General features: G+C 39.3%; 1 protein-coding gene across 1 annotated transcript in view; it reads right to left on the reverse strand.

Annotated features, from left to right (window-relative positions):
- SLC22A3 (solute carrier family 22 member 3) overlaps positions 1–26,274 on the reverse strand; it is a 110,166-nt gene that overhangs the window by 35,291 nt on the left and 48,601 nt on the right. Inside the window, exons 2-5 of the mRNA XM_033234284.1 lie at positions 20,611–20,714; positions 11,217–11,371; positions 9,509–9,677; positions 8,246–8,363 (exon numbers count right to left, since the gene is read on the reverse strand). Of these exons, the coding sequence (XP_033090175.1) occupies positions 8,246–8,363; positions 9,509–9,677; positions 11,217–11,371; positions 20,611–20,714 (546 nt within the window). The remainder of the gene's footprint in view (positions 1–8,245; positions 8,364–9,508; positions 9,678–11,216; positions 11,372–20,610; positions 20,715–26,274) is intronic.

Below are 26,274 nucleotides of genomic sequence, written 5' to 3' on the forward strand. Positions count from 1 at the left end.
CTGGGTGGGGACATATACTGCCCACAAACAGATACTGCTGTCATGTGGCCATGGGTGAGGATGGGATGTAGAATCCTCTTACAGAGAAGGAGTGAATAGTTGAGAGGATTAATACAATGTATCACAGATAATAGTGTGTTCAGAATTGGAGGGTTCTTGGTCTCACTGACTTAAAGAACAAAGCCGGGGACTGGCGAGTGTTACAGTTTCTAAAGATGGTGTGTCCAGAGTTTGTTCCTTCAGACGTTCAGATGTGTCTGGAGCTTCTTCCTTCTGGTTGGTTCGTGATCTCCCGTCAGGAGCGAAGCTGCAGACCTTCGTGGCGAATGTTACAGCTCTTAAAGGCAGCGCGTCTGGAGTTGTTGTTCTTCCCATCCCAGTGGATTCGTGGTCTCGCTGGCTTCAGGAGTGAAGCTGCAGACCTTCGCCGTGAATGTTTCAGCTCATACTCGCAGCATAGACCCAAAGACTGAGCAGCAACAAGATTTATTGCAAAGAGCAAAAAAACAAACCCTCCACAGTTTGCAAAGGAACCCCAGCTGGTTGCCACTGGCTGGCTCGGGCAGCCTGCCTTTATTCCCTTATCTGGCCCCACCCACATCCTGCTGATTGGTCCATTTTACAGAGAGCTGATTGGTCCGTTTTGACAGAGTGCTGATTGGCCCATTTACAATCCTTGAGCTAGACACACAGTCACAGAGAGCTAGTTAGCTAGATAGAGTACCAATTGATGCCTTTTACAAACCTTGAGTGAGACACAGAGTGCTGATGGGTGCACATACAATCTTCCAGCTAGATATAAAAACTCTCCAAGTCCCCATCCGGTTCAGGAGCCCAGCTGGCTTCACCCAGTGGATCCTGCGCCAGGGCTGCAGGCAGAGCTGCCCACCAGTCCCCAGCCGTGCCTGCACTCTTCAGCCCTTGGGCTGTCAATGAGACCCGGGCCACGGAGCAGGGGGTGGGGCCCGTTGGGGAGGCTCAGGCCTCCAGGGAGCCCGCCTCAGAGGGAGGAACTCAGACATGGTGGGCTGCAGGTACCAAGCCCTGCCCTGCGGGGAGGCAGCTAGGGCCCAGTGAGAATTCGAGTGGGGCCTGCGGGCCGGCACTGCTGGGGTACCCGGTAGCAACCTCCGCAGCTGCTGGTCCTGGTGCTAAGTCCCTCACTGCCCTGGGCCAGCGGTGACGGCCTTCCGCTCAGTGTGCCGGCCTGCCGAGCCCGCGCCCACCGGAACTCACAGTGGCCCGTGAGTGCAGCGGCGCAGTCCCGGTTCCTGCTCACGCTGCCCCGGTTCCCGCCGGGGCCTCTCCCTCCACACCTCCCGGCAAGCAGGGCAGGGGGAGGCTCTGGCCTCAGCCAGCCCAGAGAGGGGCTCCCACGGTGCCCTGGCGGGTTGAAGGGATCCTCAAGGCTGCCAGAGTGGATGCTGAGGCCGGAGGCCGAGGAGGCACTGAGAGTGAGGGCTGCTAGCACCTTGTCACCTCTGAATAGCAGTTCATGCTTACATGAAACGATCTCAGCTCTCCATTACTCACCAATAGACCAAGTCTACTACCACCAGATGTGTGGGCACTCTGAAGTACTTGCCCATTCTTTTTTATTTTGACAAGCACACTCATTCAGTACCTGGGGCAATGGCCATATGCTCAGATAAGCATTGTTACTCAATCCATTATTCACGCTTGCACATAGTACTATTACTTGTCTATCACATGAGAGTGAAAGTTGAAATGAATGGTTAGTGACCAGGTGTAAGGCAAGAAACAGGACACTACAAGTAACAAGCAGGAATAATGTCACACTGATACCAAAGAAAAATTTCACATTTACTGCACCGTAAAAGAACTTTGCATTATGAGCAAAACAGAGGGTGTGCCCAGGGCAGAAAACAGTTCTCTTCCTTGACATGTTCTCTGGGGTCAGTGGATGATTGTGGATGCTCCTGAAGACATTGTGAGACAGTGTCATGTTGTAGGTGTGCCTGTGCTGTCATTATTGTAGACTTACCTATAATTTGCTTTTTTTTTTAAAACAAGCCTTAAAAATTATCGTATGCAAATGCTGAAAGGCTGAGAACCACCAGACTAGGTGTCCAAGCTAATCCTCCTTCTGCACTGGGTAACTACCTACTGCTTAAAATTCTACCCATCCACTAATTCTCTTTAATTGCTACCTAACCTCCTAGGAGCTCAAGCCCCTTAGCTGTTTTGCATTGGTTTTTGATTTTGGGATTTTTCCTTTTAGTGAATAACAGTTATACTGTTTGTATGTTCAGAGAGCCTGGACCCTGATCACCTGTATTTCTCCCTGCTAGTGCTAGCTATCTCTTCAACAAAGCCAGAGGCCAGCCAGAAACCTTAGCAAATGGAAGCCTAGGAACAAGTGAGACAGAGACAGAGTTTGCCTACCCATGAAAGAGTAATGTCCATGTGAACTGTAACTGAGATGATTTACAGGATAAACAACCCTCAAAATGCACCTGGTTCAATGTCGGATCAAATATATCATACTGTTTTCCTCTCATATTTTCCCTTCACTTACTAAAGCTCTGGGGATTGATGTAATCTTAGTTTGTAGTGAATTTAGCTTATCTGTACTATGGAACATCCTTGGGTAGATTTAAGCTAGTTCCTTAGGTTCGCCTAAATATACCTGGACCTGTGATGTCAGCAATGGAACAGGTTGGGGTTGGCAGGTGGCTCTTTTCACAAGAGAACTGTGCTGACTTGCCAGGTCCCCTGGGGCCGCTTTGAATCCAACCATATTCTTTCAAATCCATTCTAACCTTCTCCGCACCCTATAATGGGCACCTTAAGAATAAGGTGGGAATTGAAGAGGTCGTGAAGGATGAGGTCATTTACGCAGTGATAACTTCTTCTAAAAGTCAGAAGTTACTCAAGAGAGGTTCTACGAAAAGTAGAAAGAGATTGCTGGGCACTTCTGTCATGGGTCTGAAGGTCCTGGAGACTGTATCCAGAGAGAGGGATATGGGCTAATGTGAAAGTAACTGTGTAAACACACAGTTTCAAGGCGATCCTAACATAGACCCGGACAGTATTATTTGAATCACCAAAATATGAGTAATTTATATTGGCCATACTTGTCCTTGCACAAAACCTGTAATGGAATCCTGCTCTGATTTTGGGGATTGGAGTTGAAGTACAGTGCCTACCCTGCTGGCCAGTGCTTCTGCATCATCACGAGGAGGTTTTCTGCTCAGGATGGTGCTTGTGGGGATATAAGGACCTTTGAGATGGAAAACTGTGACGTGGCCCATAATGTGGCTGAATTCTGCTCTTAGCAAGGTGTTTTAAACTTAAATCCTTCTCTTGAAGATAACACTTTGCTTTTCTGCTTATGCTTATATACGATTAAAAAGATTAAAGATGGGTAGGTTCGGTTTGAAGACATTTGTTTCAAAAACCAAAGCTCTCTTGGAGAAATAGGTGATTCCACATGTGAGACTGGAACTTACAAAATGAGACCGGAAAATCTCGTCATGCTAAAGAGCAAGGAAATATTCAGAAGCTACTAGAGGGTGGCAGACTCCGGATAAGCTCCATCTGCCCAAAGATGGAGCAATTTGAGCATCCAAAAGGATGCTCACCAAAATAACTGCTAACATGATTTGGCTGTGTCCCCACCCAAATCTCATCTTGAGTTGTAATTCTCATAATCCCCATGTGTCAAATGAGGAACCAGGTGAGAGGTAATTGAATCATGGGGATGGTTACCCTTGTGTTGTTCTCATGATAGTGAGTGAATTCTCATGAGATCTGATGGTTTTATAAGGGGCTTTTCCCCTTTGCTCAGCACCTCTTCTGCCTGCTGCCATGTGAGGAAACACACGTTTGCTTCCCTTTCTGCCATGATTGTAAGTTTCCTGAGGCCTCCCTAGCCCTGCAGAACTGTGAGTCAATTAAACCTCTTTCCTTTATAAATTACCCAGTCTCGGGCAGTTCTTTATAGCAGTGTGACAACAGACTAATGCAACTGCAAAGGATTGAAACATATAAACTATGTTTAAATAAATACACCCAGCTCATTAATCACTTTGGGAGGATGTAGGGAGCCAGTTTATTCTTTGGAAAATAAAAAATGATGCATATGTCTTGTCTTTTCGATATGACCTATATCTCAGGGTCACCAAGAGTTGATGGGAGAAATTAGTCTTTATTTAAGCACTCCAGCAATAAATGAAGAAGTAATGATAAGATGAGAATATTGTCATTTGGCAACCTCTGATTAGTTAGTAAATCCAGGCAGTGATTTTCAGTGGCAAGTAATGTTCCAAAAGAAGAGGCAAGTGGCCACCAGGTATCTCTTAATGGAAATGTACTAAGCCACTTATGAAGTAGTCTTGCCAGAAATATTAAACTTGAACTTGATTAAGCTCTAGATCTAACTACCAATTGACAGGGAATACAAAAGACAGAGAAACAAGTTAAAGGATCCTACAGATATAATCAACAAAATTTAGACCATAGAAATTCTTCAGGAGAAAAACCCCAGGATTTTATCATTACAGGATAAACAACCCTCAGAAAGTGCCTGGTTCAATGTCAGATCAAATATATCATACTGTTTTCCTCTCATCTTTTCCCTTCACTTACTAAAGCTCTGGGGATTGGTGTAATCTTAGTTTGTAGTGAATTTAGCTTATCTGTACTATGGAACATCCTTGGGTAGATTTAAGCTAGGTCCTTAGAATGAAGGACCTCCCATATCCTGGAATGAAACGAAAAAGAGCAGGAACCTATGGATTAAATAAACCCAAAGAGATCAACAATTCACAATCCATAACTTCAGGAGGAGTCTAATGCACAAAGACGCTGTGAAACATTGTAGGACAATTAAGGAAGTGGAACACTGACTTGATATTAAGGAATTGTGGCTATTTGTCTTAGGACAATGACATTGATATTAGTTTTATATTTATATTTTATATACCACTGCCCCATCTTTGCTCCCACAATAGGAATCAGTCCCCACAACTGGATCAAAGGTGTGATTGCTTGTATTAAATTTTAAGAGCCACAGGAATAGTTCTTGCTCCTCATTCAGCAGTGTCCTGAAGATAGTGCACACATAGTTCCAGAGATACCTATTTGTTCCTACTTTAGAGGAAAATATCACAAGATGAAATGCTTTGATGGCTGGATTGATTCTTATTCAGTGGATGGGGAAACTAGGCGGAGTATAGAAAAACTAAAATTGATCAGGAGTTGATAACTGTTGAAGCTGAGGGATATGCATAGAGATTCATTAAACTATTTTTTGTATTTTTGAATATGTTTGGAAATTTCCATATTAAAATTAAAATGACTTGGAAACCACTGGATCCCATAGTTCATGATCTCTCATAAGCACAGCCATGTGGAACATTGAACTACTTGCCTGTTGTCATGATCTCTATGGTGCTCATGAATAAAGCTGGGTCAGTGGGTCTGTGGGAGCAGCGCTAAACTGTACACTCATGAGATGTCTAATAGCAGTTGCTTCGGGGAATCAGACTCATCTCTCAGTGAGACTCACTATCACACATGACATGCCTGGTTAATCCAACATTATATTTCACAAGCCACCAGCGCACAGCTATTTTTTCTATATTCCTTTCTATATCCCTTTCTAGATTCCTTTCTATATTCTTATTTTTCTATATTCCTTTCTAGATGACTATTTTTCTAGAATATTTTCTATATTCCTTTCTATATTCTTATTTTTCTATATTCCTTTCTAGATGACTATTTTTCTAGAATATTTTCTATATTCCTATTTTTATATATTCCTTTATTCCTATTTATTTTCTATACTGCTACTTTTCTATATTCCTTTCTATATTCCCTTTTTCTATATTCTATATTTAGACCTTTAAATCAATATCTAAACCTTGATGTAGATAATGTACATGCTTACCTCTGGACTATGTGTGCAATATCTTCAGTATACTGCTGAGAAAAGAGTAGAGATTATTCACTGGATGATTAAAATTGAATACAAATGATCAGATCTTTGACCTGGCTGTAAGGACTATAGTCAATGGATGAGGGCAAGCTGGGAAAACAGGTGTATATTATTTTTCCCTAAAAGGAACACACAGCTCAAATGTGCTCACTCAAAGAGTGACAAGGATCAAGGATGGATGAATCACAGTGGTTTAAAAGACCATGCTTTACCTTTACCACACATTTTATGATCTGTAAACCTCAAGGTATATCATTAACCTACTTGCACCGTTGCACCTGTGACATCTGCTCAATTGAAACATTTGGACAAGAGCCTACTGCTTGCCACTTAATATAAGAGAGCAGAAGAAGGCAGAAATCCAAATATACATGACCAAGCTTCAGGGGCTGGGGAGGGGACAATACAACCAACAAAACCCAGTTCTTTTTTAGACAGAATTTTGCTCTTGTTGCTCAGACTGGAGTGCAGTGGGGCAATCTCGGCTCACTGCAACTTCTGCCTCCCAGGTTCAAGTGATTCTCCTGCCTCAGCCTCCCAAGTAGCTGGAATTACAAGCACTCATCATCACACTCTGCTAATTTTTGCATTTTTTAATAGAGATGGGGTTTCACCATGTTGGCCAGGCTCGTCTTGAACTCCTGACCTCAGGCGATCCACCTGCCTTGGCCTCCCAAAGTGCTGGGATTACAGGCATGAGCCACCACACCCAGCCCCAAAACCCAGTTCTTATCAGAAGGTTCCTGTGAAATCAAACTGAATGCTATGAAGAAAACAATGTCGACAACCTAGTCTTAAATCAAGATTTATATCTTCCAAAAATTATTCTCTAACATTCCTTTTATAACACCCTTTCTGTTATTCTGTAGTCACTTAGTCTTTGGAGCTAAAGCATCGTCATATTTTTCTTTATATGCTATTCTCTATTTAGGGGTTGCTTTAAATATATGTTATATCCTCAAGTGTATATCAAATATTCCAAAGGGCAAAAGCTTTTAATTTTTGTCCCATTTCATTTTCTCTTTATATCTTTTTTAGAGGCAGCATCTTGCTCTGTCTCCTAGGCTAGAGGGCAATGGTGTGATCATGGCTCACTGCAGTCTCAAACTCCTGGGCTCAAATGATCCTCCTGCTTCAGCCTCCAAAGTAGCTGAGACAACAGGTGCGTGCCACCATGCCCAGCTAGTTTTTAAAACTTTCTACTTGTAGAGATGGGGTCTTGCTATGTTGCCCAGGCTGGTCTCGAATTCTAGGCTCAAGCAATCCTCCCACCTCAGCCTCCCAAAGCACTGGGATTATAGGAGTGAGTCATTACACCCTGACCTCCCCCATTTCTTAGTACACTGATGCAGAGGTACCCAAAAAGCCTCTCTTGGAAGAAGGAAAGAATGGAGGAAGAAAAGAAGAAAGGGAGAAAGACCAGCATATGGGAGTTTAAAGGCTGAAATATTACATTACTGCTAAAGCTCTGGTATGAATAAACAGATTTTTTTCAGGGCCAAACTTAAAGCTTTAAATTAAAAGTCGAAAAAATGTTTTACAGTTTGTGCAATCAAGATGAGTGATTCGGCCGGGCGCGGTGGCTCAAGCCTGTAATCCCAGCACTTTGGGAGGCCGAGACGGGCGGATCACGAGGTCAGGAGATCGAGACCCTCCTGGCTAATACAGTGAAACCCCGTCTCTACTAAAAATACAAAAACTAGCCGGGCGAGGTGGCGGGCGCCTGTAGTCCCAGCTACTCGGGAGGCTGAGGCAGGAGAATGGCGTAAACCCGGGAGGCGGAGCTTGCAGTGAGCTGAGATCCGGCCACTGCACTCCAGCCTGGGCGACAGAGCGAGACTCCGCCTCAAAAAAAAAAAAAAAAAAAAAAAAAAAAGATGAGTGATTCAATATTATGGGGCTTACAGTAAGTAAAGTATAATAATTCAAGTAACTTGGTGCAATTATTAAAATATGTACTGAAATGATCAATTAGCCTTGCCTATAATGCTAATACAGCTTCATAATCATTTCTTCTTTAATATGTCCTATGATTTTTCTCAAGATTTTTTTTCAGTTAAGTCAAATTGAAAATGATTTCCCAGATGTTTGGTAGTGTGTGTATGTGTGTGTGTGTGTGTATACACACACTCTATATACATATACATTTTGTATATATATAGTATGTATACAAACCTATATATTTTGTATATAAATTTAAGAAGCAACATTAAGTACATCAGTGGCAACAAAATCAATTCACCTACTTTAGCAATATTTGTTACTCATACTAAATGAAATTACCTGTGAGTAATTTGATGAGAGGTATTTCCCATTGCACTTAGCAATGCGTCTCAGGATCTGTAATGCTTTATCTCCTTTCTTCCGAGTGATCAGCCAACGAGGAGACTCGGGGACAACCCTGGCAAAGAAGGAGGCTGTTGTGAGTTATGTCTAGGAATTTCAAAATCTAAAATCTATTGCCTTGAGTTTTTCTATCAAAATGGATCTTGCAATTAGATATAAATGTAGGAGTCAATAACAGTTGATAATGGGTCCCTGAAACACAGATTATTCTTGCAAGGTTATAATGGATGGGGAAAAAATGCTAGCATGATAATTGGATCATTGCTCATCAAAACAATCAATATGACATTGCTCTTACAAAACCAGGCCATCTTACAATATATTGATTCCACATATGAAAAGAATTGGGATTTAGTGAATATTAAGAAAAGCTTAGGAATCTGATTTATATAAACTGACTTGCCCATATATTAAAATTAAATTAGAAGAATCATTAAAACATGTTCATTCCAATAAAAATCAAGTGCTGGCTGGGTGCAGTGCTTCAAGCCTGTAATCCCAGCACTTTGGGAGGCCGAGGCAGGTGGATCATTTGAGGTCAGGAGTTTGAGACCAGTTTGGCCAACATGTTAAGACTCTGTCTCTATTAAAAATAGAAAAATTAGCTGGGTGTGGTGGTGCACGCCTGTAATTCCAGCTACTTGGGAGGCTAAGGCAGGAGAAGCACTTGAACCTGAGAGGCAGAGGCTGCAGTGAGCCAAGATCATGCCACTGCACTCCAGCCTGGGCGACAGAGTGAGACTCCATCTCAAAACAACAACAACAAAAATCAAATGCTTATCTGTTGCTTTTTGATAATGTAATTTTTTGATGCTCTTAACATTTCCTTATTCCTCAGAGAATTTCTGAGTAACATTAATTTGCTTTATAGAACACACAGAGCAGCAAATAGACTTCATTGCATTTAATTTGCATGTTGAAATATAAGGCAGGTGTGGTTTGTTGCCTTAGAGTTTTCATGAAGCTATTTATTACAAAACGAAACAGAATGCACTACCATACGTAGAATTTTGTGTTCTGGTATTTTATTTTTTTGATAATTATTAATAAAATCATCAACAAATACTCTCTTTAAATCCTAAAATTCTCTAAAAATTCTCAAAGCAGAAAATTTCCTTTATTGCTTTCATTTTCCTGTTGGTTTGGAGTCTAATTTCTGTGGAATCAGTATAAATATGATGATAACCAAAATCACATTACCAGTAATAAAGGAGGAAGAGGAAGCTGGGCAGCGTGACGGCCAACTGGATTCCTTGCCAATTGGGAATGAAGTAGGCAATTCCAGGGAGAATTATGATTCCAAGGGTAAAAAACATTTGAATCACGATTCCCACAATCCTCCTTTGTTTCGAACCTACTATTTCTGTCACTAAAGGAAAACAAACATAAGAGGTCACAGAAGCACAAAGTCAGCTCCAAAATAAACAAACAAATGCAGAGATGGTACACCTGTTTACATCCATCAGCATTGCTAGAACACGCTAGCACTCAGATACCGAGGCTTCCACACTTGCAGAAAGGATGGAGGTGTCCTTCTTGATACTAAATGCTTTTCTCCCACTCTTGCCTCTGCCACTTATCACAGGCACTTGCCATGTTCCTCTTATGCACCCAGCCCTGCAATCTTCTGGGTACAATAGGGAAATATGAAGAATACATGTGTCGGTTTTAGGAAAGCTTCAGTGATGATTTTTTAAAAGGTAATTGTAATTATCAGAACATAAATATGTTAAGATGGCTACACTGTATCACTGTATCTCTAGAGATATGCACATTCTAGTCTCCTTAGAAGATTCATCATAAATATTAGACTCTACAAAGACTTTTTGTTATCACAAGACAACTTCTATTAAATGTTAATTCTTTCCACAGTGTTGTACTTTTTGTTGACAATATTGCCTAAAAATCACATGGGAAATTTTATTGCTGAAATCTTTTTTTTTCCTGCCCCTTCCCACTAATTGATTTCTTTTTTTCTGATTATCCTGGGATAAGCTACTTTATTGTTGCCCTCAGATCACAACTTGGCAGTTTCATCTAGACTGAGTCTCCTTAAAAATGTCTTGCATTCCAATGTTACTCTTTCTGTTCCAGACAGTGACAACCAATCCCTCTAATAATCTTCTCTCCTTCTCCCACTCACAGAAAGATCTTCAAAGGTCTCCAAAATGTGCACTGCTTGGAGATTGCATAGCAGTGACAGAAGAGAGTGGGTGTGCAAAGATCTGCAGCAATAATCTAAGATGAGAATTCACATTTTCCTGGTCAGAAATACACCACTACTCTAGGTGGCTGGTCCCGAGCTAGAAATGGAACCAAAAGGAGTAGCCAGGGCTTTCCCAAGGGATATGAGAGAAAAGTAAAGTGAACTTTTTCCTTCTTCCATCCCCAGAGGGTCAAACTTTCTGGCTATAGAAGATATCCAAGGGTCACAAATGAACTTCTCATTTTTAGAACATATTTCTCCCATAGTAAAAAGTTCCCCACTTGTACAGAAGGAGGAGAGTTGGGAACACAGGAAAGTAATCTCAAACTGTACCACAGAACACAGTGCAGAGAAAATGCTTTAAAAATGCCTCAAGAAGCTACTGAGATTTTATAAAAAATTAATCTCTTATAATGCAAAGCTAGAAACCATATTATAACAGTATAGAAGTACTTAAAAGTAGTTTGCCCCAGTGTTTTATAATATTCTATGTTTGGCTTCCAAAGTAAGATGGTATTTTAGTTTCTAAAGCACTCAGAATCCTACCTTTGAGCTCTCCTATCTGCAGAAATAATTACTGTAGCTGCAGTGAAACCTCCTTTCTTAAAGGACACATGAGGAAGAGGAAGGTTGATTAACTAGCACTTGTTGGCCATCTGGCCCTAGTTTCCAAATAGAGAAGATGGTGTAAGAATGTCTTACCAATCACAAAGCAAGTCATCCACGTCCCCTTTCCAAACACACCTTGCAGGAAGCGGAAGATCACAAACACAGGGAAGTTTGGTGCAAAGGCTACCACAACCCCAGTGACGCCAACACCAAGGCAGGAGAGCAAGTAAATGACGATCCTGCCATACCTTTTTGAGAAAGACGGGAAAAGAGCACACCTTAAACATTTTCTTCAACACAATGGGAAAATATAACATAAAATATGATATCATATTATATTATTATATTATTTTTAAAATGTTTTGTAGAGACAGGGTCTCACTATGTTGCCCAGGCTGGAATCACAACATTTAAAGCACAGAATGCATCCTTTGTGATTGCAGTTTCTGAAAAGATGACCCTCCTTAAAACTATTGTTTCACATAGAGTCTCCCCAGTGGCACGGATGTGACACTTTCTAACATTTCTTATGTGTCAAGTCATAAGGACAGAGAGGCAGAAAGAAGGAGCAATGGTGTGTTATGGCCAGAAGGCCTTGCCTTGAGTCTCACCTCAACCATCTACCAGTCATAAGACCTTGGACTAATTCCTAAGGTCTTCAAAACAAAGGTTTTGCTTGCTTGTTTTTGTTTTTTCCACTTTTTCCTAGAGGGAGGTTGTAGAGAGGATCAAATGAGATGTGAATGTGAAAGCGTTTTATAAACTACAAAGTTTACAGCTAACGTCAGTGGTTCCTAAATTCTGTATTTTATTTTCACCATTGGCATAAGTGTTATTAAATAGTTTAGGAAAAAGAACAAGGTATCATGCACAGCATTCTGAGAGTCTGCTGTTAATTGGTTCAGCATAGAGGCGTCAAATTATTGTCTGGTAAATGTTTGCTATCAATATCCATTAAGAGATATGATTCTATGACATCAATGACAAATTCATAAAAATTTCCATAAAATATGTACATGTAGCATCTTGCTTGAGTCAGCAGAGATGGAAGTAGCCTTAGTTTATCTAGATTTTTTTAGTGGACTCTGTGTCCCCTGCCCCTACACATGCACAGCATTCTCCTCGTTAACATTCCCCATGGGGGCCGGGCGCGGTGGCTCAAGCCTGTAATCCCAGCACTTTGGGAGGCCGAGACGGGCGGATCACGAGGTCAGGAGATCGAGACCATCCTGGCTAACATGGTGAAACCTCGTCTCTACTAAAAAATACAAAAAACTAGCCGGGCGAGGTGGCGGGCGCCTGTAGTCCCAGCTACTCGGGAGGCTGAGACAGGAGAATGGCGTGAACCCGGGAGGCGGAGCTTGCAGTGAGCTGAGATCCGGCCACTGCACTCCAGTCCGGGCGACAGAGTGAGACTCCGTCTCAAAAAAAAAAAAAATAATAATAATAATAATAAATAATAATAATAATAATAACATTCCCCATGGGAGTGGTACACTTGCTGCAATTGACAAACCTACAGGCACACATCATAATCACCCAATGTCCACAGTTTACCTTTGGGTTCACTCTTGATGTTGCATATTCTATGTGTTTTGACATGTGTATAATGACATGTATCCACCATTAAAGTATCTAACAGGATAATTTCTCTGCTCTAAATATCCTCTGTGCTCTGCCTATTCATCCCTCCCTCTCCCCACCCCCTAGCAACCACTGATCTTTCTTTTTTTTTTTTTTTACTGTCTCCATAGTTTTGCTTTTTCCAAAATGTCATATAGTTAAAATCTTATAGTATGTAGCCTTTCCAGATCAGCTTCTTCATTTAGTAATATGTACTTACGTTTCCTCTGTGTATTTTCATGGCTTGATAGCTCATTTCTTTTCAGTATGGAATAATATTCCATAGCCTGGATGTATCACAGTTTGTCCATTCGCCTACGGAAGGGCATCTTGGTTGCTTCCAAGTTTTGGCAATTATGAAGAAAGCTGCTATAAACATGTATGTGTAGGTTTTGTGTGAACATGAGTTTTCAACGTTTTTGGGTTGGAATTGGAATACCAAGGAGTAGAATTGCTGGATCATATAGTAAAAGTTTAATTTTGTAAGAATTACAAACATGTGTAAGAATTTTGTCATCTAAAGTCACTGTTTCATTTGGCATTCTCACCAGCAATAAATGAGAATTCCTGTTGTTCCACATCCTAGTCAGCATTTGGTGTTGGCAGTGTTCTGGATTTTGGCCATTCTCATAGGTATGTAGTGGTATCTCATTGCTGTTTTAATGGGCATTTCTCAGATGATATATGACATAGAGCATCATTTCATATGCTTATTATCATCGGTATACTCTCTTTGGTGAGGTATCTGTTAAGGTCTTTGGCCCATTTTTTAGTTGGGTTGTTTGTTTACTTATTGTTAAGAGTTCTCTATATATTGTGGCTAACAGTTCTTTATCAAATATTTGTCTTTTATTAATATTTTCTCCCAGTCTGTGGCTTGTCGTTTCATTTGTTCCCTTGATAATGTCTTTCACAGCACAGAAAATTTTAATTTTAATGAAGCCCAGCTTATCAATTCTTTTTTCATGGATTATGCTTTTGGTGTTGTATCTAAAAGGTCATCTAGATTTTTTCCTATCCTGTCCTCTAGGAGTTTTATAGTTTTGTATTTTACATTTAAGTCTGTGATCCATTTTTTTAAAGGGTGTAAGGTCTGTGTCTAGATTCTCTCTCTCTTTTTTTTTTTTTTGGCTTGTGATTGTCCAGTTGTTCCAGTACCATTTGTTTTCTGCTTTGTCAAAGGTCAGTTGACTATATTTATTATCTATGTGGGTCTATTTCTAGGCCCTCTATTTTATTCCATTGAACTATTGGTAGAGGTCTATTCTTTCACAAATACGACACTGTTGTGATTACTGTCGCTTTACAGTAAGTCTTGACGTCAGGCAGTGTCAAGTCCTCTGGCTTTGTTCTTCTCCTTCAATACTGTGTTGGCTGTTCTGGGTCTTTTGTTTCTACATAAAAACTTTAGAATTAGTTTGTCAATATCCACAAAATAACTCTGTAAGATTTTGATTAGTATTGTATTGAATATATACATCAAGTTGGGAAGAACTGACATCTTGACAATATTGAGTCTTCCTATCCATGAATGTTGAATATCCCTCCATTTATTTAGATCATCTCTGATTTTTTTTTTTTTTATTATACTTTCAGTTCTAGGGTACATGTGCATAACGTGCAGGTTTGTTACCTATGTATACTTATGCCATGTTGGTGTGCTGCACCCATCAACTCGTCAGCACCCATCAATTCATCATTTATATCATGTATAACTCCCCAATGCAATCCCTCCCTCCTCCCATCTCTGATTTCTTTCATTAGAGTTTTGCACTTTTCCTCACATAAATCTTGTACATATGTTGCTGAGATTTATAACTAAGTGTTGTGTATTCTTGTGGTGCTAATGTAAATGGCATTGTGTGTTTAAATGCAAATCCTACATGTTCATTGTTGGTACATAAGAAAGCAGTTGACTTTTGTGTATTAGCCTTGTACCCTGCAACTTTACTGTACTCACTTATTAGTTTCAGGAGGTTGTTGTTGTTGTTGTTGTTAATTCTTTTGATTTTCTACATAGACAATCATGCCATCTGTGAACAAAGACAGTTTTTATTTCTTCCTTCCCAATCAGTATACCTGTTATTTTCTTTACTTGTCTTACTTATTGTATTAGTGAGGGCTTGTTTCTGATCTTAGTGAGAAAGCTTCTATACAGTTTATCATCATTAAGTATGATGTGAACTGTAGGTTTTTTCATAGACATTCCTTAACAAGTTGAGGAAGTTCCCCTATATTTCTAGTTTACTGAGAGCTTTTGTCATATATAGATGTTGGATTTTGACAAACACTTTTTCTGTATCTAAAGATATGATCATGTCATTTTTTATTCCTTAGTTTGTTGATGTGATGGATTACATTAACTGACTTTAGAATGCTGAGCCAGCTTTACGTACTTGGGATACTACACACTTAGTATGCTATGGTATCTGGTTGTGGTGTATAATTTTTTAATACACTATTGGATTCTACTTGCAAAATTTTGTTGAGGATTTTTGCGCTTACGTTCATGAGATATATTAGTCTGTAGTTTTCTTTTGTTGTATGGTCTTTGTCCAATTTAGGTATTAATGTAATGCTGGTCTCAGAATAAGTTAGAAAGCAGTCCCCCTACTTCTATCTTTGTAAAGGGTTTTTAGGGAATTGGTAGAGTTTCTTCCTTAAACATTTGGCAAATTCACCTGTGAACCCATCTGGGCCAGGTGCTTCTTGTTTTGAAAAGTAATTAACTATTGATTCAATTTATTTAATAGATATAGCCCTATTCAGATTGTCTATATAATCTTGGGTGAGTTTTGGCAGATTGTAATCTTTCAAGGAATTGGTCCATTTCATGTAGGTTATCAAATTTGTGAACACAGAGTGTTCATAGTATTTATTATCCTGTTAATGTCCATGGGATTGGTCAAAATGTCCCCTCTTTTATTTCTAATATTAGTAATTTACATCTTCCACCTCCTCTCTCTCTCTCCTCTTTATTCTTAGTCTGACTGGAGGCTTATTGATTTTTTTGATCTTTTCAAATAACCAGCTTTGGGTTTTATTTTCTCCATTGATTTCCTGTTTTTAATGTTATTGATTTCTGCTCTAATTTTTTTTTTTTCTTCTACTTGCCTTGGGTTTAATTTGCTCTACTTCTCCAGTTTCCTAAGGTGAAAGCTTAGATTATTGATTGTATATATTTCCTCTTTTCTCATGTATGTATTCAATGCTATACATTTCCCTTTAAACATTGTTTTTGTTGCATTCCAAAAGTCTTGAGTGTTTTCATTTTCATTTTGTTTAATATACTTTTTAATTACTTTTGAGATTTCTTCTTTGACCTATGTGTTACTAGAAATGTGTTGCTTCATCCCCAAGTATTTGGGAATTTTCCGTCTATCCTTTTGTTATGAATTTCTAGTTTAATTCCACTATGGTCTGAGAGCAGACATTGTATAATTTTTATTTCTTCAAATTTGCTAATATATGTTTTATGGCCCAGAATGTGACTTATCTTGAATATTGCATGTGAGTATTTTATGAGAACTTGAAAAACATGTTAATTCTGCTGTTGTTAGGTAAGATTGTCTAAAGATGAAAATTATATTCAGTTGATTGACGATGCTGTTGAGTTCAATTATATCTTTATAAGTTTTCTACCTGTTGATTCTGACCATTTCCAACAAAGGGATGTTGAAGTCTCCAGTGAAATAGTGGATTAATCTATTTCTCATTCCAGTTTTATCACAGTTTTTGCCTCTTATAATTTTATGCTCTGCTACTAGGCACATAGATATTAAGGATTGTTGGCTTCTTGGAGAATTGACCCCTTTATCATTATATAATGCCCCCTTTTATCCCTGATCACTTTTCTTCCTCTGAAGTCTGCTCTGCTGATAATAATATAGCTACTTCTGCTTTATTTTGATTACTGCTATCATGGTATAGTTTTCTCCATCTATTTACTATTAATGTATACGTGTCTTTATATTTAAAGTGTATTTCTTGTAGCCAACGTATATAGTTGGGTCTTGTTTGTTGATCCACTGTGAAAATCTCTGTCTTTTAGTTGGTGCGTTTGGACCATCTTACATTTAAAGGGAGTATTGACATGGTTAGATTAATGTCCACCATATTCGTTATCATTTTCTATTTGTTTCCCTTATTTTTTATTCTTCTGTTTGTATTCCACACTTTTTCCTGGCTTTTGTGGTTTAATTGAACAGCAGTTTATAATATTCCACATTTTCTTCATTTTTAGCATATCAGCCATGCTTTTTTTAAAAAATCGTTTTTTAGTCGTTGCTACTAAATAAGAAACATATTTTTCTTATTCTCAATTGACCTAACAGATAACAGTGTATTCACTTATTCCTCTCCAATGCCTTTCCTTTATGTAGATCTGGATTTCTAACCTAGATCATTTTCATTCTCTCTAAATAATTTTTTTTAATATTTATTACAAGGCATCAAATTCCCTCAATTTTTGTCTAACAAATTCTTTATTTCTCCTTCACTTTTAAATGATAACTTTGCAGAGTATAGAATTCTAGATTGGAATTTTTTCTCAACACTTTAAGTATTCCACTTTCTTCTTGCTTACATGGTTTCTGAAAAGAAGTAGGATATAATTTTTATCATTGCTCTTTTTCTATAGTAAGAGTTTTCCCCCCTCTTCTTTCAGAATTTTTACTTTATCTTTAGTTTGACTATGATATAACTAAGTCTACTTTTTAATGTTTATCTTGCTTGGTTTTCTTTGAGTTTCCTGGATCTGTGGTGTCTGACATTAATTTTGAAAAATTCTCAGTCATTATTGTTTAAAATATTTTTTCTATTTTTCTCTCTCTCTTCTCCTTTTGGTATTCCTATTACACAAATATTATATCTTTTGTAATTGTCCCACAGTTATTGAACATTCTGTTCTGCTTTTTCAAGTTGTTGTTATTTTGTGTGTGTGTGTGTGTGTGTGTGTGTGTTTTCAGTTTTGGAGGTTTCTATTGGAATATCCTCAAGGCCAGAGATTCTTTCCTCAGCTATGCCCAATCTCCTAATAAGCCCAGCAACAACATTTTTCATTTCTGTTACAGTGTTTTTGATCTCTAGCATTTCATTTGGTTTCTTTTTTTAGAATTTCCATCTCTCTTCTTACATAGCCCATCTGTTCTTGCATGCTACTTTATGCATCAGACTTCTTGGCATAGTTGTTTTACATTCCTAGCCTGATCATTCCAACATCCCTGCCATATCTGAATTTAGTTCTGATGCTTGCTCTGTCTCTTCAACTGTGTGTGTGTATGTGTGTGTGTTTTGGCTTTTAGTATGCCTTGTAATTTTTTCTTGATAGGTGGACACGGTGTACTGGGTAAATGGAACTGCTGTAAATAGACCTTTAGTAATGTGGTGGTGAGGTGTTGGGGGAGGGAAGGCATTCTGTGGTTCTATGAGTAGCTCTCAGTCTTTTAGTGAACCTATGCCTCTAACCAGTGAACTTCACAAGTGCTTCTCTATCCCTCTCCTCTTAACTAGGGGAGAAAGGCTAGAGGCGCTGGAGCTGAGTATTTCCCTGCTTCCAAATTAAAAGTTAGAGGAGGCTAGAATTTAGTGTTTCTCTTTCTCCACCTGGAAGGCTAGAAGGGGCTGGAGTTGGTATTTCCCTTCCCCCAGATCAACGAGGCTCTCCGAAAACCCCAGAAGATTAGGCTCTGGTTAAACATCTTCTCCTGAGGGCAGATGTTGTTCAGAACAATGTTCTGGCATATTTCAAAATTGTTCCTTTTCCCCTCTGGCTGCCAGAGCATGAGGGATTTTCCTTAATATTCACCTTTAGAACCTTGTAGAGCTTCAGGTGGCAAAAAAAAAAAAAAAAAAAAAAAAAAATCACAAAAGCTTGGGCCCTCCTTTGAGTGAGTCCCTCCAGAGTTTTTAATCCTCCAGGTCATCCACACTGATCCTCCTGGAATTCATCAATTACAGCTCATGTTTATCTACCCTGGCTCTCTCAAGGAGGTTTCTGCGCCTGTGTTAGGATTCTCTGTATTCTCCTGTCTTTCTATTTAGGGGGGCCGGGACGGGGGTGCAGGGTGGTGTTGAAGGCAGCAGTTTGCCCTGTGCTCTCACTTCTCTTATGGATCTAAGAATTATTGATTTTTCAGTTTGTTCAGCATTTTACTTGTTGTCAAGGCTGAGTGGCAAATTCTAAGCTCCTTATATGCTGAACAGGAATCCAGAAGCCCCAATCGAGATTTTTAAATTCACTTTCCACCCTTCCTACATTGTACTCTCATTGACAAATGGCCTATGAAGTTATCACTTGTTCTTCCTTCACATATATAAATAATGGATTGGAAGAGAAGAAGCCAAATGCAGAAGGCAGAGTTATTCATGACTCCTCCTTCTCCCAGATCTGGCCCATTCCCTCCAATGCAACATGTCCTGTATGAGGACAGATGCTCAATCACTTATGAGAATACAGGTAGGGAAAATTCCCCACTTTAGTAAAGTTAATTTAGCTTGGAGATATGTTTGCTGACTGAGTAAGATAAAAAAAAAAAAACACAGATGAAGCAAAACCTACTATCTAAATTAGAAAGAGTAAAAATAAAACAAAATAAATAAATATTTAAACTGCACAGTTCCAAATTGTAGCCAGCAAAAAAAGAGTGGCATGCAGGGGAAATTAGGAAAGGAAAGATGAAACTTGAAAGGGCTAGAAGTAGAACAGGAGAAAAGGACATCAATAAAAAGAAGAAAGAGGGAAAGGGTATCACACACGAAAGGATCCAGCAGAAACTCACATGCAAAGAACAGCTGTGGAGAGGGCGAGAGAGAAACATGAAAGAGAAAGAAAAAGTGACAGAAAATGAAACTCAAGGCTCTACCCATTTTGAAGCACTGGTCTGATTAAACTCAGATCTTCAATTGGCTACAGGATGTGGGGCCTTTTGTTGTTCTCTTAGCTAATTAATTGCTGTTTGCAGTTCTCTAAAGGGTACACTTAGTATCACCCGCTGAATGGTACAGTCACAAGAACCCACCATGGGCTGGGCTGGATTAACCAGTATAATATTAGGCCAGATAGGGCCATGAGTCAGAGATAGATTAACCAGAACAATATTAGGCCAGATACGGCTATGAGTCAGCGATTCCCAGTCTATACTCCTATTACTCCTGCTAAGGGGGATAGAGAGGAATATTAAATTACTCAAGTATTTTCATAGTTAGAATTGGGATAAAAATAGAGTTAAACATGAATACAATAACTAGCATCAATAAAGTTAAGGAAGAAGAATACTTAAATAGAAAGCATGACTGTCTTGAATATACACACACTCGCCATGCCTGCCATTGGGCAGTTGTATTTATGAATACAACATAATAGGAAAAAAACTCCTTTAATGGATTTTGGAAAAATGTTTTTTTCACAGAGTTTTACATTTGTAGAAAAAAATACAAGGATTTCTTTTAAAAAAAGTAGATGAAACAAATTTGGAATAGGCCGATCTTATGACTAAATTAATAAAACCACAACCAGTAAGTTGTTACTGAAGCACACCGAATTGATTGATTCTATAGTATCCAGCACAACAGCGCATCAACCTAATTATGATGTTGCTGCTTTGGAGGTCTGTGTTTTCATTCTGATGCTCTCAGACCTACTGGGAACAGCCTCAGACCTTTGTGCAGTTCAAGGAATAAGGAAATGAAGTTTGAGAAGAAAAGATTTAGTCAAACCAAACAAGTGTGAATGTCATGAATGATGAAATCAAGAATTGTTTGCGAATTTAGCAAAAATACTGTTTAATAGTTAACATAAAACATTTTTCTCCTCATATTAATGCATGGTATAGTGACATAAAACGGTGGTTACATTGGTATCTACCTGTCCGCTGCATAGCCTAAGGTGAATGCTCCAGTCAGGAAGCCAAGGTTCAGGATGGCTTGGGTAAGGTCCAGCATCCACGCATTGACACAGACAAGGTCAAACTGAGAAAACAAAGAAAACACACATGGAGACATGCCGGAATGCTGATCTTCAAAACACATTATCTTTTGTACAGATCAGTGATCTGTCAACGTTTTTGCTCATATACTCCTTAAATAAATTTTGAAAATGTATCACATGCATATGTTTACAGTAACATATAAATATTCTTTGTCAGTTTAAATAACTGTAAAGGATGTAATTTTCAGTATACTATAAATACTGATATTTAAAAATAATGTTGTTATAACAGCATTCTTTTTCTTTTTTTCTTTCTTTTTTTTTTTTCTTTTTTTCTTTTGAGATGGAGTCTCACTCTGTCACCAGGCTGGAGTGTAGTGGAGTGATCTCTGCTTACTGCAACCTCTGCTTCTCGGGTTCAAGTGATTCTCCTGCCTCAGCTTCCTGAGTAGCTGGGACTACAGGCATGTGCCACCACGCCCATCTAATTTTTGTATTTTTGGTACAGATGAAGTTTCACCATGTTGGCCAGAATGGTCTCAATGTCTTGACCTCGTAATCTGCCCACCTGGACCTCCTAAAGTGCTGGGATTATAGGAGTGAGCCACTGTGCCTGGCCAACATCATTCCTTTTAAGTGTATTGAATAGAACAGGGGTTCCCAACCACTGAGTCACAGAGCAGTACCAATTTGTGGCCTGTTAGGAACCGGGCTGCACAGAAGGAGGTGAGCAGCAGTGGGCCATGAGCATTACTGCCTGAGCTCTGCCTCCTGTCAGCTCAGCAGCAGCCTTAGATTCTCATAGGAGCATGAACCCTATTGTGAGCTGCTCATGGAGTCTCGGTTGCACACTTCTTATGAGAATCTAATGCCTGCCGATCTGAGGTAGAATTGTTTCATCCTGAAACCATCTCCCCCAAACCCCCTACTCCCTCCATCCGTGGAATAATTCTTCCACAAAGCTGGTCCCTGGTGCCAAAAAGGAAGGAACGGCTGCAATAGAGTATGAATATTATAGCAATTGGACACCTGATAGCAGGTGTCCAATTGCTATAAACAGACTGTTCTTTAACAGTCTGAAAGTTGACATCAATTTTTTTCTCTTTGAACTCTTATTTTCGTTTCCACAGACTTTTATTCTAATGTAATATATTTTGTGTAGAAAATGTTTTATAGGTTTTGTCACCATACTTCTATGTACAGTAAGTTACATATATAAACTGACATTTAATTTTTAAAATTTTCCTGTGGCAATAAGGCTCTAAATATTGGATTTTTTTCTGATTGGGTTATAATTACAACTACTTTTAGACCATAATTGATAAAAAAATATAAGAAGTAATAAATTTTAAGAAATAATTATTATGCAGAAGTAAAATTTTGTTGGAAATGTACGTCTCCATGGCCAGAAAAATGTTAAGGGAGTCTAAATTTTTCTAGTTAGGTCATGAAATTAGTGGATATATTATTTATTATTAGAATGAATTAGGGCTCAAAATTAATTCTATTTCTGTTTTTCATTTTTATAAATTTATGGGCCAAGAAGACTTTTCCATATGAATAAATCAGTGGGAATGGAGGGAGTTTTGTTACAGAAATGTTACTCAATTCTTTAACCTCCTTCTCAGCTATATGCCAAGATTAACAGTGATATATCACCAAATTATTTTTATTTATTACCCAGCATGTCATGTAAGTTATCCTACAGTTCTAAGGAAAAAAAGTGGAAACCATCAGACTTACAAAAAGTTGTTTAAGTCATTAGTCATTTATATTTACTTATAATTAGTCTTACATTAAGAAAGGTACTTTCCTAATACTAGAACAATATGTCAAATTGTCCCATTGTTTGATGCCCCGCAGATTTTAAAACTTCAAGTCAATGCCTCAGAGTGATATGAGAGAGGGGCATGATTAACTTTGCAAAGTGGGAAAATTACCATTTTGGAATAGGAACCTGCGTCCTTAAGAGGGACATGTTCTTAGACAAATTTGTGATGGGAAAGAGGACAAATGTAAGCTGAGGATCTGAAAACTGGCTCCTTTAAAATTATCCAGGCCCACAATTCCTGGGATCATCTTTTCAAATCTCCAAGTGGTATGCTTACCCCAGTTTCATGCTGCAGTCTAACCACAGCATTAGACCCTAGCATGAAGAGAAAATGAATGTGGCTGGAATATGAATTTTGAGGAGTCTCATAAATACATACTCATCTATTTTTTTTTTTTTTTTTTTTTTTTTTTTTTGAGACGGAGTCCCGCTCTGTCGCCCAGGCTGGAGTGTAGTGACCGGATCTCGGCTCACTGCAAGCTCCGCCTCCCGGGTTTACGCCATTCTCCTGCCTCAGCCTCCCGAGCAGCTGGGACCACAGGCGCCCGCCACCTCGCCCGGCTAGTTTTTTGTATTTTTTAGTAGAGACGGGGTTTCACCGTGTTAGCCAGGATGGTCTCGATCTCCTGACCTCGTGATCCGCCCGTGTCGGCCTCCCAAAGTGCTGGGATTACAGGCTTGAGCCACCGCGCCCGGCCCATAAATACATACTCATAAGGAAACTATCGTATTTACTTATAAAGTCCAACTTCTTGCCTTGATTTTACAGCTAATGACCTGTCACCTAACATAGTTGCAAGAAATTTGGAGGCAGTAGTAGTTGGCCTCTCACAGAGTTGCTGAGATGATCGGTCGAGATATAAGAAGTAAAGAGATTTACAGATATGCGTAATAGTTGTAATCATCGTCATTTTAAAGGATTTTTTATAACCAATTTTGGTTTTTCAAGGTACAAAAATTTTATTTTAAGTAAACAAGTTGATGATTTTCTATCTGAAATAATTTCTCATTGGAATTAAGCAGGCAAAGAATGTACCTAAAATAAAAGTACATAAAATTTCAGAAAGCAAACAGCGAAATCAAACTACCAGCAGAAATGCAATATTTACTTTGGAAAAGTATCAACCAGTGTCAAATATAAAAACCCAAACAGTAGAATTTACTTCATCCATCTGTACTTCAAACAGCTGAGTTAGCTAGCTTAGGGAAATAGGGGTGCTTTTTGTAGATGACATAAAGGCCTATCAAGAGCGTGCCTTTTAATATATGTATTCAGCTGCTTTTGAACTATGTGAATTAAAATGCCCCCAAAATATTCTTTAAACCCATAAAATATTCTTTAATATAATACTGATTATCTTCTTGACTGTCCCATAAAATAGTCAAATAGTATTTGTCTCATGTTCAATATGTAAATAAGAACCAATTTAAAATAAATACTTCAATGATTAAAGTGCAGTGATAACACAACGTTTTCTAAAGCTTGTGATGGGCATCTGGGCCAGATACTGCCTGCCCTTCTGTGTTGTCTTCTGTACGTCAGGGGACTACAGTTCTCAGATTCCTTTACTGGCAGGGTTCTGTGTAGGTTGCACCAGTAGGGAGCTAGCGCCAGATCAGAAGGTAGGAGGGAGGTAGTGGACACTCTGCTTCTGGCTGTGGCAGCAGCTCCAGCTCCAATACTGACAGTGGTGGCTGTGGGAGTCAGCCAGTGCCCCATGTGCCTGGCCACAGGGGGGCAAAGAGATATTGTGCCACAGGTGCCAGCTTTGTAATGGCCACCCAGCAGGGCAGGGACTGACCACCAAGACACTGCAGGAACTGTCCTTCCTGACCTCTGTCCTCTCCTTCTTCTTCAGCTCTTCCAAAACAGCTCAGATCCTAACCCTTTTATTAAATCCCTCTCTGGTTAAAATACCTAGCCTGGTTTCTGTTGTTTTGTTTTCTTTTTGTTTTTTTGCTTTTTTGAGATGGAGCCTTGCTCTGTTGCCCAGGCTGGAGTGCAGTGGCGCAATCTCGGCTCACTGCAAGCTCTGCCTCCCAAGTTCACACCATTCTCCTACCTCAGCCTCCGGAGTAGCTGGGACTACAGGCGCCCACCACCATGCCTGGCTAATTTTTTTGTATTTTTAAATAGAGACAGGGTTTCACCGTGTTAGCCAGGATGGTCTCGATCTCCTGACCTCGTGATCTGCCCGCCTCGGCCTCCCAAAGTGGCCTGGTTTCTGTTTTTGTGACTGGGATCTTGCCATCTTTCAAAAGTAGAAAATAAAACAACAAACAAAGTATGTGTTGCTAAAGTAATGCACACACATCCACACACACTTGTGTTTCCTGTACAGGGAATTGCAGGCCCCAGGATTGAAGGGCTTGGTGTTGACTCCTGCTCATAGAGTCAGGGAACAGACCTCTGCCTCTAGGGTCTGACGCTTCCTGGTCAGCTCTCAGCGTGCTGCCTGCTTACTGATGCAACAGCTCTGGGCCTGTGATGTGTCTTTTGTGTTTAAAGAGAGGTTAGCAAGCACCAAAGCCACGAGCTTCACAGGCTAAGTCCTTTTTTCTGATATAAAGTACTAAAAGCTTGCTGTAGTTCCTAGGGAGACCTAAAACCCACCTCTTGTCAGTGGGAGATCATTGTGGATCACCAACAATTTACTTAAGTCTGAATCAAAGGTGCACATTTATGTCCTTCTCCTAAGGCAATCTATGTGGAACACCTGAGGCATCTCCTATTTTTTTCAAAGTATACACATGCAAAAACATTAAGCAATTTTAAATGTTCATAAATCTATGTGTACCCATTCTGTTACTTATTAATCTTCAAAGTCACTTTTACACAAAGAAAATAATGCCTTTTGGCATGAGCAGAAAGTCAGTCTGATAAAAGACTCAAACAACTCTTCTCGTAATGTAAGGATTACATTGCTTCATTTTGCAGAAAGCCTGAGTAACTGTAGCCAAATGAGAAACTTTTGAAGGGTTTCCAAGTGAGGGTTTTTCTTAGCTTTTTTTGCTGTGAAAATGCAAATAGACATTATGTTAATTTGAGCTGTAATGATGAAATACTGGGGCAAGTAATTGTTAGATATATGCTAAAGTTGTAATTTCTAAATTATCCTTAAAACAGGAACAACAAAACACCTCCCATTTACAAAGGTCAAAAGTAAGAAGTAAGGTAGAAAATAATGCAAGTATTCAAAAGGCTTAGAAACTCAGGAGAGGGGCCTCATTTTCTCCTCGGACCAGAGGGCATGGATCCAGGTGGCCATCAGTTGGATTTTTCCACTGGGGTCTAGGTTAGCCCTCTTTGACAAATTCTCACTTAAGAGATTCTAAGGTTAGACAATATCACAGTATTTTTCTTTAGTTATGAGCCATGAGAAACAGCACTCATTTGCGATGTGTGCATTGTTCTAGGAGAAAGGGAAGTCTCTGAAGTCAAATTGCAAAATATCTATGTGCTTCTGTTTTAATTTTCTAGGGATGAGTTGTCAATGGAAACTTTCCTAATCAGCTCTTAGCTTGAAATCAGGAGTCATTAACGTCTTCATTCATGTTAATAATAATAATAATAATAATAATCACTGACACTGTCAGGTGTGGTGTGCTCCTGGCTACATTTTGCATCGGCCAAAACAATGACATGTAGACCTCTATGGGCAACTTCCATTTTTAATCAACCACACAGTACCATAACAGAGCCTAATAATGGCTACAAATCATAGTAATCATAAATAACAATTTAGTTCGGGTTTCCATGAGGAAAAAGG

The sequence above is a fragment of the Trachypithecus francoisi genome, unplaced genomic scaffold (assembly GCF_009764315.1).
Source record: "Trachypithecus francoisi isolate TF-2019V2 unplaced genomic scaffold, Tfra_2.0 Lachesis_group15, whole genome shotgun sequence".
Taxonomy (NCBI): Eukaryota; Metazoa; Chordata; class Mammalia; order Primates; family Cercopithecidae; genus Trachypithecus; species Trachypithecus francoisi.